The 15,278-nt window shown below is 50.5% G+C and overlaps 1 protein-coding gene across 4 annotated transcripts in view; it reads right to left on the bottom strand.

The window, feature by feature from the left end:
* Window positions 1-4,977: 4,977 nt before the first annotated feature.
* QRICH1 (glutamine rich 1) overlaps window positions 4,978-15,278 on the bottom strand; it is a 28,453-nt gene continuing 18,152 nt past the window's right edge. For all 4 annotated transcript variants that reach the window (XM_075938389.2, XM_075938391.2, XM_075938387.2 and 1 more), the window contains 7 exons: window positions 14,109-14,286; window positions 12,749-12,903; window positions 11,615-11,729; window positions 7,774-7,882; window positions 7,381-7,532; window positions 6,729-6,819; window positions 4,978-5,924 (listed from right to left, as the gene is read on the bottom strand). In XM_075938389.2, the coding sequence (XP_075794504.1) occupies window positions 5,732-5,924; window positions 6,729-6,819; window positions 7,381-7,532; window positions 7,774-7,882; window positions 11,615-11,729; window positions 12,749-12,903; window positions 14,109-14,286 (993 nt within the window). In that variant the 3' untranslated portion in view covers window positions 4,978-5,731. The remainder of the gene's footprint in view (window positions 5,925-6,728; window positions 6,820-7,380; window positions 7,533-7,773; window positions 7,883-11,614; window positions 11,730-12,748; window positions 12,904-14,108; window positions 14,287-15,278) is intronic.

Below are 15,278 nucleotides of genomic sequence, written 5' to 3' on the forward strand. Positions count from 1 at the left end.
GAGTAGCCACAGGCAGCGAACAGGGCTCGTGGTGAGGAGTTAAGATTGCAGAGCTGCATAATCCTATTGGAGAGCCTGCAAAGGATGGGGGCACTTAACACAACTGAGGCAGGCCGCTGTTTCACTTCGCATTGTCTCTGAAAAATACTCAGTATTCAAACCAACTCAGCTCTCTGGGGCACTGACTTTCAAGAAAAAAAGTAACATAGTAACACTCGCTTGTTAGGACACTCCTAGTTCTGGGGCTACCCCACCACGCTCCTTAGGGCTGGCCAGGATTATTTAGATAAGCGGACAGGACGCTGCAGTTCTGGCAGCAGGGTACGCCCAGCCCCTAGCCCAGCATAGGGGAGAGATTTGGTTTCGGAGCAATTGTGTTCAGACTGATACTGATGGGCAGTAGGATGCTGTGGTGACTGTTCTGGGAAGTAGCCCCAAGGAAGCTTAAGGCTGTTTGATCACTACAGTTTTCTTTCAGCAATTCCCCATGTCCCCAAACCATGCTAGCTGCACGTAGCACTCAGATTGCCATCACTGAATTCAGGAAAAAGTGAACTGTTCTTCAGCCACGGAATTCTACTTGGTTTTTTGTTGCAGGGTGGTAACTAGAAATATGCTCTTTGGGTTTGTGTAGCCAGTTGTAGGTTGTGCCTATGAAAGCTGCTGCTGATAGACTCTTACAACACATAGATGGTAAGTGCTCCTAGTCTAATTATATTTGATAGTTTCTTGGCCATTTCCAGCTAAGGCTGCAGAATACATACAGCCACAAGCTGGTTGCTGTCAATTTAGGATTTTCTTGTTTGGATGGTATTTAGCCTACATATTTAAGGAGCTCTGTATGGTGCTATCGATCCATTTAGTGGACTTGATGTCCTGATTGACATAGCAAAAGTGGCTTACAGAAGTGACACCAAGACAGTCGTTGCAGCTGCTCTAAGCAATCAGGTATCAGAGAAACCTCTTGTGTAAAGTGACATTCCAGCAACAGCAAACTACCTACTGTAAGAGGAGCAGAAGTGGGGATTCTTGCCTGATTTGCAAGTCTTTGCAGTAAGGACGACAGTGGTAGTTTCCCTATTCCAATGCATGGCCCAGTCACACTTGCCACAGCAGTAATACTAAAGCACAAAGTAGTAAACAAACAGGCAAGTTAGCATCTGTTCCATTAGAAACACAAGGCAAGGTTTAATGGTTGTCAAACAGACTACAAAGGCTGCAGGAAAAGACATTTCATTTCCAAGGGGGTTACAGAGATCAGAGACTGTAAGAGTAAAGTTAAATTGAAAAAAAAGTGACTTCACTTGCAGTGAGTAACTCACAGGGCCAAAGCTACTGGAGAGTTTGGAAGGTCACTTTGCGGGATGCCAATGCCATATGCTGTTCAAACTAGGATTCAGCGTGGGTGGCGGGACAAGACATTTCTGGCATGTGGGTGGCCCATAATGGCAAGGGAGGGTCTGGGCACAACTCAGACCAGCCTGACAGACGGCCCCATCTCCTCTTTTGGCCAAGCCCCAGTTTACCACCACCCCAACCCTCCTGATTAACTCAGTAGCAAGCAGAGATGGAAGCAGGCATAGGGCAGGCAGAGTGCCACGTTTCTCTTGGCAGCTTAACCCCTCCCCCAGGAGGTTCATTCCTTCCTGGAAGAGGGTCTGAAATGTTGCTCACAGGAGGAAGGGGCCCAGCTGTATGTTGCCAGCAGCAGCTTGGGTGCCAATCAAACAGGGCAGGCTGAAGTGACAAGGCAAGGTGCACTCCTTAAAATAGCCGGGGGAGAAAACAAGCCAGCTCACCAGGCTGCTGTTGGAGCCCGGCCCTTGGGGTGCGTGGCTGGGAGACGCCCCAGCTCAGAGGCTGTAGCAGTGTCAGGGTGGAACATCAGAACGTTAAGACGAACCATTTCATTAGGAGATGGATGCAAGTTCAGTTACACCTAGCGTGCAGAGACCTATCAGCCATCACACCAGGCCTCAGGCAATCCCCCAGACAGGGCAGCTAGAAGGTTGGCAGGCAATCTCTCCATCCCCTACCCGCAGCAAGGGCTCCGTCACCTCTCGTGCAGCCACAGGGAAGAGTTGGAATGATGGATGCAGCTTTTGTTCCCTTCCAAGTTGAGCAGGGCAGACGGACTCGTTCTCTCCTAGATCAGAGCCATCGGGGGGAGGGGAAGGGGAAGGACGCTGCCGTTTCAGGTTCTGGATCCTAAGATGGGTGTTAAGCATACACAATGAATCAAGCCAAGGCAACGTGCGCTGGGAACCGCTGCAGGCAGACAGAAGACTGCCTCCTCCTGGAGACAGGAGAGTCTAGGAATCCAATGTTCTAAAATGAACTATTAAGACACTTCAATTCTCCTCTGCCCTCCCGCTGCAGTGAGGCCGGGGGAAGGTTTGCCACAGGTGGTCCTCCACTACTTTGGTCACTCCAAACAAAACTGGAAAGGACGTAATGCACAGCGCACAGTCTGGGTAACAGACCGGTCCCTGTAGGAGAGCAGGGCTAGTAGTTCCATGAGACTTAGGACAATACAGGAGGTCAGAAGTCAGAACACAAGAAGCTTCACAAAACCATGTTCAATCATGCTACACCTTCTATGGAGACAAGATGGACACAGAACAATTAAAACCAATTAAATAACCCAGCAGAGGCCAGACAAGGCTAACCATGTGCCAGTGGCGTGCACACAGCAAAGGGAGGAAGTGAATCCCTGACTGGATGTACAGCAAGGTGCTTGGTGGTAGGTGGAATGTCCAACCACCGAAGCTCAGGCCAGGAGTGGAAAACAGGACCCAGAAGGCCATGCTGAGCGCCCGTGTCTCTAATTTAGCCAGGAGCAGATTTGCCAATGGCTGGGTAAGACCCTAAGGGCAAGAGTTGTTCAGGCCTCCTGGAAAGAACTTGACAGATTGAGCAACAAGGCCTTGGGGTGACCTTTCTAGAAAGAAAGCGATCACTTCGTTCTCGGCGGGTTCGGGTTCACCCCAGAAACGTTGCAGACGTTCTACACTGGTTTCAGAGAGCTATGCAGACCAGAAATAAATTGTGACATCTGTAAACCACAATATGCAGAATACTCCCCTCAATAAGAAATGAAACTGGTATCAGACGTTTTGATACCCAAGTACTGAAGTACTTGTACATCTTCAGCTTCCATAAATAGGAGAAGTCACAAATGCTAGGACAGGGATGAAAAATCCTCAGTCTGTTAGGGCAAACCCAGTAGATTCAGAGGTTTAATGTTGCCTCCTGCGCCTGCTCCATGCTGAGTGGAGAGCCCGAAGAATTACTTGACTGTTCCATTTTGATTCGTTTGCTCTTTCCAGTAGGACGTGAACAGCAATGAATACATTACTCAACTCTAACACGCCTGGCACTGCCGTGTGCCTCCGCTCCACCCTATCCTGCCAGCCCCTCCTAGCCCACAACTGGGCTCATCTGTCTGCCACGATTGCTTCCAGCCCTGGCCAGTTCATACTCCACAAGAAACAGGCTGTGACGCTGTCGAGCCGTTCCGCCCACTCAGCGAAGGAAAGAGCGCCCGATCAGCCTCCGGGTCCAGAGCACGCTCAGGTTTCGTTAAGAGTCAAGGGGCGCTCTCCGACCTCTGGGCAGGCTGGGTTGAGTGTCATGGGGCATTCTAGGACACAATGACTGGAGGAGTGTTCGGCCTGCACGTTTATTTCTCAGGGTTACTTGTGTTCTGTGCAGAAGACAGAATGCCCCCTCAAACCCAGCTGCTTACCCCACACCATCTAGAGACGCTCCATGTGAGCCACTGCCACCGAGCCCATGCGCACATCCCTGACACTCAGCACTGCAACACAGCAAAGGGGTTCTAGCGCCTGCCAGCAGCCCCCCACGTGCTGCCGAGACTCCCAATCGCTGCACTTCAGGGGAGAGGGCAGCTTTGTACTCCCCCGCCCCCTTTTCTTTTCCTGCCCTACTCAGACTAGAGCATCAGCCAGACACTGCCACCCCGTGGGAGCTAAGCTAACACCGCCACTGTGCAGGCTGATGTCGGTAAGGAACAGAGGGAGCATGGAAACCCCTGCGCAGCAGGTGCACGACTTCCTGCAGCAGCTACCCAGCCATTTCTTACCAAGTCCTGCCTTCCCCTGGAGCAACTCCCTCACTCTCAGGCACAGCTGCATGTGTCGGATGGAAGGAGCCTCCACCAAGCTCCAGTATGGCATGCTAGGTCCCGAGTCCTCCCCAGACACACCTGCACAGGCCGATAGCGTCAGGGCCAGTCCTGATCGAGGGGCAGTCTGTGCTTGGACCCCACTTGCTAGCACCAACTGGGAGGTGGCAAATGGAATCCAAGACTCAGGTGCTGAGGAGGGGAAGGCAGATCCAAGAAGTATCACCTCACATCCAAGAAGCTGGGAGCTCAGCCTCAAGCCTGGCTCGAGTGAGCATCAACTGCAAGCCCAGCAGATCTGCTCTCAGCCACCAGAAACATCGTGCTGCCCACACCCAGCAGCGAGGCAACAGCTGCAGCTGATTTAAAAAAAAAAAAAAAAACACAGGATGCCTGGCAACTCCTGAAGCTATGTAACTTCTCCATCTGCAATCCAGCCAGCTGCCCAGCCAGACCCTCGGGCTACTTGGCAGCTTCCCAAAGCCCCTTGGTTTGGACACTGGTCTGCATGGACCAATAATCTGATCTGGCGCAATGGCAAATCCATATCTCTGGCTGGGCTGGAGGTTCTACCGGCACACGGCTTTCGTCTCCACGGGCAGATATTACACAGAAGGGAAGAGCCAACCCACCATGGAACGTCAAGGAGGACCTGGACATGCTCCCAGGAGTGAATTCCTTCAGACCTGCAGAGCTTGGAAAGACAAAGGGTCCAGGGAAACGTGACCTGAAAGCGTGTGACTGTGCAGGGGGGTGAGAATCACCCCAGGACACGCCTCTTTTGAATGCCCCCTCTTGCACTCGCCCCCAAATAAAGACACCGTTCAATGGCATGTTGAAAAGACGTGCTCGTCATTCTTAATAAACGACTAGAGTAAGAATACATAAGAGAAACAGGGTGGTATCTTTATATGATACACAAGTGTATGGTACAAGAACTCCATCAGGCACAGGCGCCCCAAGGGTTAAGGCCTCAGTGTCAGGCCAAAAAAAGAAGAGTGGTAAAGTTGGGTTTTTGTTGCTTTTTTTGTTGTTTTTTTTTTTTACTTTTAACATCTAAAAATGTCACTTAAAGGTCTGAATAGAAATCGGTTGGTTTTTAAGAAATCATAATTGCAGTTCACTCTCCTCCTCCTTCCAGGACAACAGCAAATTCATGTCTGAGCACGGAGGGGGGACCCCTGCCCCCTCGGCTGGCTGAGCAGGTCCATCCATCCTTCTGCGCTCTCCAGGCTGCACGTGGGCTGAGGCGGCGTCAGACACAAGCCGTCCAGGCCAATCCCGTAGCTCGCTCTGTTCTCTACAGCGTCAAAAACCAAAGTCAACCAGCAGGTTCAGCATCTCTGAGCTGGCGGAGAAACACAGCCCCAGGTGGTTCTAACAGCTCAGTGGGTTTGGGAGGATACACAATGGGGAGGTTTCCTTTTAGATTCTTTTAAAGAGAGGAAGCCTAAAAGGGCTTCCTAACTACACCAATAAAAAACAAAACGTAGGCATCTCCTTTAGTGTAAAAGTCTGTACAATTTAGGCTTGCTTGTCATCCCGCCACCCCATCCCACCCCCTTCTGAGCTGGGAAGGGTGCCTTAGTGCATGGTGCTGGCATTAGCCACAGCAATAGCTTCCTGAATCTCTCGTATGACCAGGATCCGAGTGAGCATCTGCTCCATCTGCTCTCTGCTGATTGGCTGGATGGAATACCAGATTGGGCTGTTCGGGGCTACCACCGGCTCCGGAGTTAAGTAAAATGTGTCATTCCGGCCTTTCACGCTCTGGGGGCTGCAAGGGGGGAAGAAAATCAGAGACAGGCAGGCTAGTTACATCCTAGTCAGAGACAGGCAGGCTAGTTACACGTCCTGAACAGGCAGCCTCATCCTAGTCACCCGGGCGCTAAGAACCCTCCGTGAAAGCTGCCCGGTTCGGAGACCCATGGGTGTTTACTTGCAGGGCAGGTACCTTTATGGGCAGTGGTCTCACACAGCTTCTACCACCAGAGCGTCCCGTTCAGCCCTCCTCCAGGGGAGAGCGGGGAGCTGCCACCACACTCAGCGAGGCTAGTGGGGTGAAGGGCCCCTTGGCTATCACGTGGGCCTAGATTCGTTAGGAACGATTACGTGTCACTCAGTCCCAAGGTTACCAATGGGCCTTTGAAGAGGGTTTTCTTCTCCGACACCATTGGCACTGCAGTTGAGCTAGTAGTGGGGCCCTTCCTGAAGGAGGGATGTGTACAGAGACCTCTCACGGTCACAGCAAGCCTCCATTTTCAGAGCTGCCGCCACCTCGCTTCTCCAGTGTCGCATACAACGCGGAGGGCCCTTCATCAGGGCACCTGCAGGCCAAGAGGCCACCGCACAAGCGTCACTGCTCGGACGTCTACAACAGCCCCGGGACTAACACCGGCAAATTCACACTTCAAGACTCAGCCCCTTCACATTCTTTGTGCCGCTCTGCAGGACAAGTCCCCCCCATAGTTACAAACTGTACCGGGGAAGGAGACAGACAGCTCTCTTTCTGGAGCTACAGAGTGCCGCCTGGGTGCATATTTACAAGAGACCTGCAACCCCTCGCGGCAGGAGCGCTCACCATTTGAAGAGGTAGAAGTCATAGAGCTTTATGGGGCAGCGCAGGGGGTTCTCTGGATTCTCAGTCTGCTCTGCATACATGTCATCTGTAACTGCAAACCGCCCCCCGAAAACCAGCGTCAGACTCCGTACACGAAAGCGCTTGTAGAACAGTAGAGAATAAAAGCAGCAAGCATCCAGCAGCCTCAATGTTGCAAATCCCACCTCATAAGGCGTTAGGAGTTCCCAGCTGCAGGAGCCATAACACGGCCCCAGGCAGCACCTTCAGCTCTGGGCTTTAGCAACATCCCACTCATCAACCCCCCAGCTAGCCGACCCCTGAAAGGCAGAGAGTCTGGCTACAGGAAGAGGCCCGTGAGCAGAGCGCTTCCACTGAAACGAGAGAACAAGGCTCCTCTGAAACGCCTCTCTGCTCAGAGGCCCGTGTGTCACAGCGCCTCTGCCTGGAGAGAGGACTGGGAAAGAGGGCAGGGCCGTGTGCCTCAGCAAACCCAGCCACAGAACACCTGCTGTCTCGGATCATGGAGCTCCTGGGGGAGATTCACACTGTCTACCACACTGGAGCTCTTTGTAAGACTCTAGCAAACAGACCCGGCCAGTCAATCCCAGAGCATTCCACAAAAGGCTTGTTTCTCCTCTCCTCAGGGAACTACCTTTCTGGCCTGTCTGGTGTATGCCAAGTGCCTTCAGATACCGGATACTCGTGCTCTTATCCTTGGGATTGGAAGGGTTCTTCTTGGTCTGCCTCAAGACCTTGGAGAAAGCCAACTTCATATGCTGGTCTACTGTTTTCAACAGGAAGTACCTGAGCAGTGGGAAGAGGACAGAAGTGTGGGGGGCAAACAAAGCCTCTCTTCACCGCTCAGGGAGAGGAAACACTTTTGTGGGTATGAGCCAGCCAGGGTTCAAACCAGGCTGGGAGAGGCAGCTCTCTCCTCCTTGGGTTCCTGCATGGGATTCCTTGGATAAAAGGATCCCTCTGGGCTTTGCCCATTCAAAAGCGGGGGCCTGCTCTGAATCGGGGACCGGAACGGACACATACTTACTTGGTGTTAAAAAACATCAGTGTGGTGAGCAAGGTGGAAGGGGAGTGGGCGCCCAGCTGCTTGCACTCCCACAGCATCTCTTCTGTGACGTGGCTGGGGAGAACGTAACCTGTAACACGAGAAGCAGGCATCGCTGACAGGTGCTACGCCACAGGCCGGCAGCGCACGGGTACACATGCGACAAGCTCCCTCGGAGGGGAGCCAGATGGATGCTCGTTTCAGTGGCTCACTTTGATCTCGACCACGAGGGAAGGATGAGCAAGCTGAGCTCTCGGCCCCATGCACAGGGTCATACACTCTAGACTTGCTCCTGTGCACAAGGGAAAGCCCAGACTCCCAACACCTAGACAACCCCACAGGCTGCACAATGGCAGAGAACAAAGCATCAATCCAACAGGCAGAGGAAAAACAAAAGGAAGCAAAAATATCTGAACCCAAATGTAGAATTGATAGGTGGCCAGAGCAAACCCAGAGCAGGGGGTATAAAAATCTGGTGAAGTAACAGATTCCTGTTCCCTGAAAATACCATCCTTTCGCTCTCATCTTCGGAGCAGGGTGTAACCTTCCCTACTGCAGCAAGAGCACATTTTGTTTGCGCAAGTTCTGTTTTATCAGACACCTGTACATAGTGAAGGACACCTCCCCTCCCCCCCGCCCCCCCCCAAAAAGGGCTCAATGTTTGCATGTTTTTGGCTACAATATTTTTAATGCTTTGCTTAAAAAGTACCCACAAATGGATTACAAAATGAGCATCATAACAAGCCATGCCTTAGGGCAAATCTCTATTTATCACTGGATGCTGACCTAATCCCTCATCACTGGCGCAGAATAAAGCAAATGCATTGCCAATGCAAGTCACATCGCTGGACGCCAAGGGTAAGTCACTGGGAAGCGCCAGACTGGGTCCAGCTAGCCCAGTGTCCGGTCTTCCAACAGTGGCCTGGGCCAGGCGCCCCAGGCCAGGTGCCCCAGAGGGAGCAAATAGAACAGGGAACCATGAAGCGATCCCTCTCCTGGCACCCATTCCCAGCCCGACACACCGAGGCTGCGACGCCCTCCCCAGCCTGGTTAACAGCTATTACAGACCTGGCCTCTGAACGCAACTAGGTTTTGAACCCTATTAGAGTCTTGGCCTTCCTGACACCCTCTGGCAGAATTCCACAGGTGGGCTGTGCTGGGTGAAGAAACGCTTCTTTGGTTTTAAAACCTATTTATTTTGTATTTGGTGACCCCTAAATCTTGCGTTAGGAGTAAGAGTAAACGGTCACCGTCTGTCTCCACACCAGCCAAGACCGTACAGCCCTCTAGCACAGCCTCCCTCGTCTCTTTTCCTAGCTGAGAAGTCAGCCGTCCAAATCTTGCCTCACGCGGAAGGGGTCACCTATGCCTAGTTTTCATTGCCCCTTTTCTGAATCTTTCCCAGTTCCAATATATCTTGAAGATGGGGCGACCACAGCTGCATCCAGCACCCAAGTGAGGGTGTACCATGATTTCAAGAAGCAGTAGGATTTTTCTATCTTCGCTGCTATCCCAACACTGCTAGCTTTGACTGCTGCTATGCACCGAGTGGATGTTTCCAGAGAGCTATCCACAATGACGCCAGATCTGTCTCGACACCTGGTGTCCTCACCTACAACAGTGGAACCTCTGCAAACCAGAACACTTGTCTGGCCAGAATGTTCCTGGACCAGAGAGCCAGGCGCAACCCTACAGGGCTGTAAGCTGGTGCGCAGCAGCAGGACCGGGAGCCCAGCAGCTCTGCCTTGTGGGGCCAGAAGCCCAAACTGCTGGGAACTGGGCTGCCCAGCTTAGCAAAGGGGGCGGGGGAGGGAGAGAGACAGAGACAGACGGACTGCCCTGCCAGTCTGGCTAACAGCAGTGGGGGAGGGAACCAGCTGGAAGGCTGTTCGGGGGGGGGGGGGGGAGGGGGGGTGTAGTTGGGAGACTAGATACAACCTCTCCTGGTCCAAGTCAAGTCCCGAGGATGCCGGACCAGGGAGGTCCAACCTGTATTTCCAATCTGGGGACAGTTTATACCTTCATGTCTGGCACAGCTAGGGGCACCCACATGGCCACACAATATGCCAACAACCTTATGGCTGACCACGAAAGTTTCTTCAGCATCCTTCCTCGTACGCCATACTGATGGCCTCATGTGGATTCCTGGGAAGGAGACCCTTGAAGAATTCCCCTGGGATTTCAACCATTTCCACCCCACCATCAATCTCAGCCTAGACCAGTCCCCACATGAGAGCCACTTCCTTGACACTACAGTGCAATTAAATGACAGCCACATTTCCACCAGCCCACACTGGAAACTTCGTGACCACTACTTTTACGTACATGCCTCTAGCTTCCATCCAGGACTCACACCACACAACTGTTTATAGCCAGGCCCTAAGACACAACCAGATTTGCTCCAATCCCACAGACAGGCACCTGCAGGATCTCTATCAGGCATCCTTAAAACTGATCCTTTCACCTAGGAAGTGAAAACACAGATCAGCAGAGCCAGAGGAGCCCCTGGCTTCAGCTTCGAGACAGGCCCAGCAAGGGGAAAAACAGAAACCCACTCCTCATCACCTATAGCTGCCAGCTTAGGCCCCTCCAGTGCATCATGAGCCTTGGGAGACAGGACAATCCTCACCTACAGACAGCCCTCGACCTGAAGCAAATTCTTTCCAGCAGCCACACAGCCATGCTTACCCAGGAACCTACCCATGCAATAAACCCCAGTGCCAACTCTGTCCACACAGCAACACAACAGCCTAACCACGTACGCCACAACACCAGGGGCTCATCCATCAACGTAATCTATGCCATCAAGTGCCAGCCAGGCCCCTCTGACAGGTCTATTGGCCAAACCAGACAGTCGCTACACCAAGGGATAAATGGCCACAAGTCAGACATCACAAATGGTTGCACACAAGCCTGCAGGAGCACATTTTAACCTGCCTGGGCGCTCAATGGATGCAAAAGTCACCATTGTGCTACAAAGGAATTTCAGGACCCACCTAGAGAGACTGCAGAACTGGCCTTCATATGCGAATTCAACACTCTCATGGCTTGAGCCAGGACATGAACTGGATAGGCCGTTCCATTCAACACCCAAGTGTCATCAAAAGCTACGTATGGGCACTTACAGACTACTACTGGGCTCATTAGCACTGGCACTACTAGGACAGTTCCTCCCCCCTCCTTTCCTGTTATAAGTTTGGAGGTTCCCCCTTTTCCTCCACTCATCTGAAGTAGGTTGTGCCCACGAGAGCTCATGGTACTATACATCTATTCTTAGTTATTTCCAAGGTGCTCTTTTTTAAAGTTCCAGACTAACATTTGAGTGGTAACAGTTAATTGAGCCTCCCCCCCCCCCCCATCGATTTTCTAGGCATAAGTGGGATGTTTTCTAGTGAGCTTTACTTCATTTATCCACTGAATTTCATTGGCCATTAGGAATCCATCCCTGCTGAACTCATGCATTTCTTAGAAAGGGCATCCCCACCACACTTGCAATGCCCTCTAGATTCCGGGGTTCTGAGACCTGGTAAGAGCCAGTTAAAGAGTGTGGAGAATCAAGCCTAATTAAACCCTTGAAACAGAATGGTGGACTGGAGTCTGGTGCACCACCCCCCTTCCTGGGAAATATTTGTGCTTACTGCAGGCCCTGAAAAACCTCCCTCCCCATGCGAGTGAAGGGTAAAGGACGTTCAAATAGTTCTTTAGAGTAGGTTCTCATCATAGCTCCATTAAGAGGACACCAGCAAGCTTAAAGATCTCACATCCCACCTCATCCCTGGCATGTCTCAAGGGCCTCTCACTGAAGCAGAGAAAAAGCTCTTACCAAGAGGGGTGATCCGGGGCTGTACATCCTTGAGAACTTCATGTAACCACTCAGTAAACCGTATGTAATAGAGATCTGAGAAAATGTCATCTACTCGTCCATTTTCAAAAAGATACTGCAAGAGACAGTCACAACAGTCTGATAGAGGGCAGCAAGCAAGTTCCTCCCAGAGCAGCCTTCTCTCCTTGGGATGGAGCAAGTCCCCTTCGGGGCACTAGTCAGATTTATGCATTTTCTGCTTTATTGCAGTCATTGCTGGAGAGGTCCCACAAATACACCTGGGAGAGTACAAAGACCCCTGTGCCGGTAAGTGCACCAGGAAGGATCTAGTACTGCTGTGAGTGAACATGAAGAGTCTTAAAAGCAAAAAAGTGGCAAGGCCTCAGCTTTCTATTTAAAGAAGGATGCATTTATTTGAAGCGTTACATTGAGCTTGCTGCCCTGCTTTGGGGGTATGAATAGCCTCTTCTTCGTCAAAGAAAATGCTGTTGCAAACCCAAATTCTCACCAAGTAATCAAGCTCAAATATGAATGGAGGCCAAGTCAAAGCTGAAATTAATGATTTTAAATAAGACAGACTAGATCTAGAACATTATACTTTGCTTGAAAAGCTTCCCTGTTGCATTTTAAACCACATTATTTCTTTCAGTTAATATTTTGTTTTTAATTGCATGCTAGTATCACTTTAAAAATCTTATCTACTAATTAAGGTCTCAAAGTGTTAAAATGAATGTTTCAGCAAACTCAGAAGAGGTTTTCTGAATTGATTTGTTTTTCCATAAACAAAGCTAGAGAGCTTGATATTGGATATTAGGAAAAACCATTTCCCTAGACGGGTGGGAAGCGCTGGGATGGGTTCCCATGGGAGGGGGTGGAGTCTCCATCCCTAGAGGGTTTTTAAGTCTCAGCTTGACAAAGCCCTGGCTGGGATGATTTAGTTGGGGTGGGTCCTGCCTTGGGCAGGGGGCTGGGCTGGACGGCCTCCTGAGGTCTCTTCCAGCCCTAGGATTCTGTGATATTAATAGCAAGTGCCAGCCTCATGCCAAGTCTTACACAGAGAATGCTACGTACAAACATCTGGTTGCAGCATGTGCACGCTACATAAAATAAGAGACGAGCGCTCCCCACTCCTACCTTCTGAATACATAGGAAGATATAGTACAATACATCTGGATCGTATGGCTCGCCTTCACCATTGCGAGCTTCTCGTGTCATCAAGCACAGCCCGTAATTCAACTCTGCCACAGCAGAAGAGATGAGATCTTCCTGGAATCTCAGCAGCTGGCGTCCTGCAAAGCAAAATGTCATGATGAATTTGCTTAAAAAAGGCAGTCTCTGTTTCTCAAGCATGATCTACTATTTCACTCCTGCCCAACGTGCTCTTCCCCACCTCCAAACAGCTCCTTTTGCACCTCGTGCTCCCGACCATAAGATCACAATGGGAGCACTGGAGACCTTCAGGTTTCAGAAGTTGACTCAAGCAGGAAGACACATTTAGAAACAACTGACCCTGTCACCGCCACAACGCATTCTAGATGGGGACCCTCTCCATCATTATCTGCAATTAAATATTTGTCCTGCTGCAGTGGGAAAGCAAGGACACACACAAGAGCATTTGCTGATTCAGGAATTAGCTGGTGCAGGAGGCTGTTTTGTTTCATTGATCCTACATTGCTTTTTCTATGGCCAGATGACTAGGTTCCTGAGTTTGTAAACTCAATGTGGAACACAAAATACTTCCTGGAACACTGCAGGATTCAGTTAGCAAAAAACAAACCATTCTTAGGCTTGGAAGGTTAGATTTTTATTTGGCAAATGTTGTTAAGTGTTAATCTCGCTATACGCAAGCCAATGAAAAAAATATTTCCATTGATAATTAAAGTTTACAGATAAGCAGCATTTCATACTTGAGTGATTTAAGGATATTTTTGTATGTTTTAACAGATGTTGACAATTTGTGTTGTCAACACATTAAAACATCCAATGGTTGGAAAAGCGACAAGGAGTCCTTTGACACCTTACAGACTAACAGATTATTGGAGCACAAGCTTTCGTGGGCAAAGATCCACTTCGTCAGATGCATGTTATGGTTGGAAACAAATTTGTTGCAATACCTGCTGTCATTAAATAGTCACAGGTTTGCCCCCATGATTTTTTGGAATTAAATTTAAAAATAGGGAAAGTTTATTTGTAGATATATGCACAGCCCTGGGCCAACCCTTTATCGCACTGTGACAAGTTGAATGGAAGATCAAACTACACAGTCACCATTCGAACCAAGGAGTTTTCCTAAGAGGAGAGGGATGGAGACCAATGCAGGGGTTCTGGGCCCAAGAAATGGACCCTTAAAATCAGAGTAGGAGGAAGGGCTGAGAGACGTGGTGCTTAGGACTCTAGTGCGAGCCGCCAAGCGTAGGCTTGTTTCATTGGCTTGAAAGCAAGTGGCTAGTGGAGGAAGCCTGGAGTATGACGTGCCATGCCAGACAACACTTACTGCCGATAGGGGCTAGCCTGTTCTGAGACTCCTTTTCCAGCTCTGCATTCTTGGTCTGGGCCCAGCTTTTCCACACTTCAAGCCCTTCTTCTGGCTTCAGGGAGTTCGGAAGCAGCAGCTCAGGTGAAGGCTGGGGCTGGGGCTGTGGCTCCACTTCAGCCACCTGAACAGTTTGTGCCTGTGAAAGGAAAGCCACTTCGTCAGGTCCCCTCAAGATGCAACAAGGCAGCCAAAATAGGGCAGCATTTGCCTCATGGCCCTCTTCCTGCAGGACTGTCTCCGACCCTGGCCAGCAGCCCCTCCCTCCCAGCAGCGGGATGAAGAGCAACACCCCTCGACAGGCACGGAGCATGACCCTGCGGGAGGGCTTCAGGGTTACAGCAGTGAACTTGCAAGAACAGCAAATATAAAGACTTGATCCCCAAGACCAGCGACATTTTCACTCTAGGCAGGTGTTCTGCAAAGCCTCCAGACCACTCCCCAGTGGCCACTTAAAGTCCGTACTGCAGAAAGCGGCAAAGTGGGCCCAGCCATTTGTCCAGATCACGAAGCCCATTCATATTTCCCTTACACCTGCACACAGAGGGAAACAAACGCTCACCAGAAGGAAAGAGCTTTACAGGACTCAAACCCTCTCACCATGACTAGAAGGAGGGAATCCCTGATTTATCGGGCTCCATTAGCTTCACTTCCCCCTGGCTGACAGGGGACATTAGCTTCCGGGTTTCAAAAACCATTGCATTAGGTATAGAATTAACAGCAGTACAATGCATGCCGAGGACTGGGCTCAGGACCCAGGTATCTGGCACAGAGAGAAAGGCCGCCCTCTAGTGGGAGACAGCAGCAAGGTGACAACTTTTTAAAAAACCCTCTGTTCGACTAACACAGCTACCCCTCCCAGACTTTTAACACCCGTACAAATACTCTGGGGCAAGTTCTAGCTATTCCAGCCAGCGGGCATATTCTCTCTGCTTTATCAACTGCGTCCTCCACTTGACAGAAGAGTCAGTGGCAATCAACGGAAAAAACAAATAAATAGTTGGGTAGCACTTTAAAGATTAACAAGACATGAAGATGGTATCATGAGCTTTTGTGGGCACAACTCACTTCCCCAGATGAATGGATCAAGGAGTCCAGGGTACAAATATTTAATGTTTTTATTTATACCCT

Source organism: Pelodiscus sinensis, chromosome 11 (genome assembly GCF_052426305.1).
Source record: "Pelodiscus sinensis isolate ZL-2025 chromosome 11, ASM5242630v1, whole genome shotgun sequence".
Taxonomy (NCBI): Eukaryota; Metazoa; Chordata; order Testudines; family Trionychidae; genus Pelodiscus; species Pelodiscus sinensis.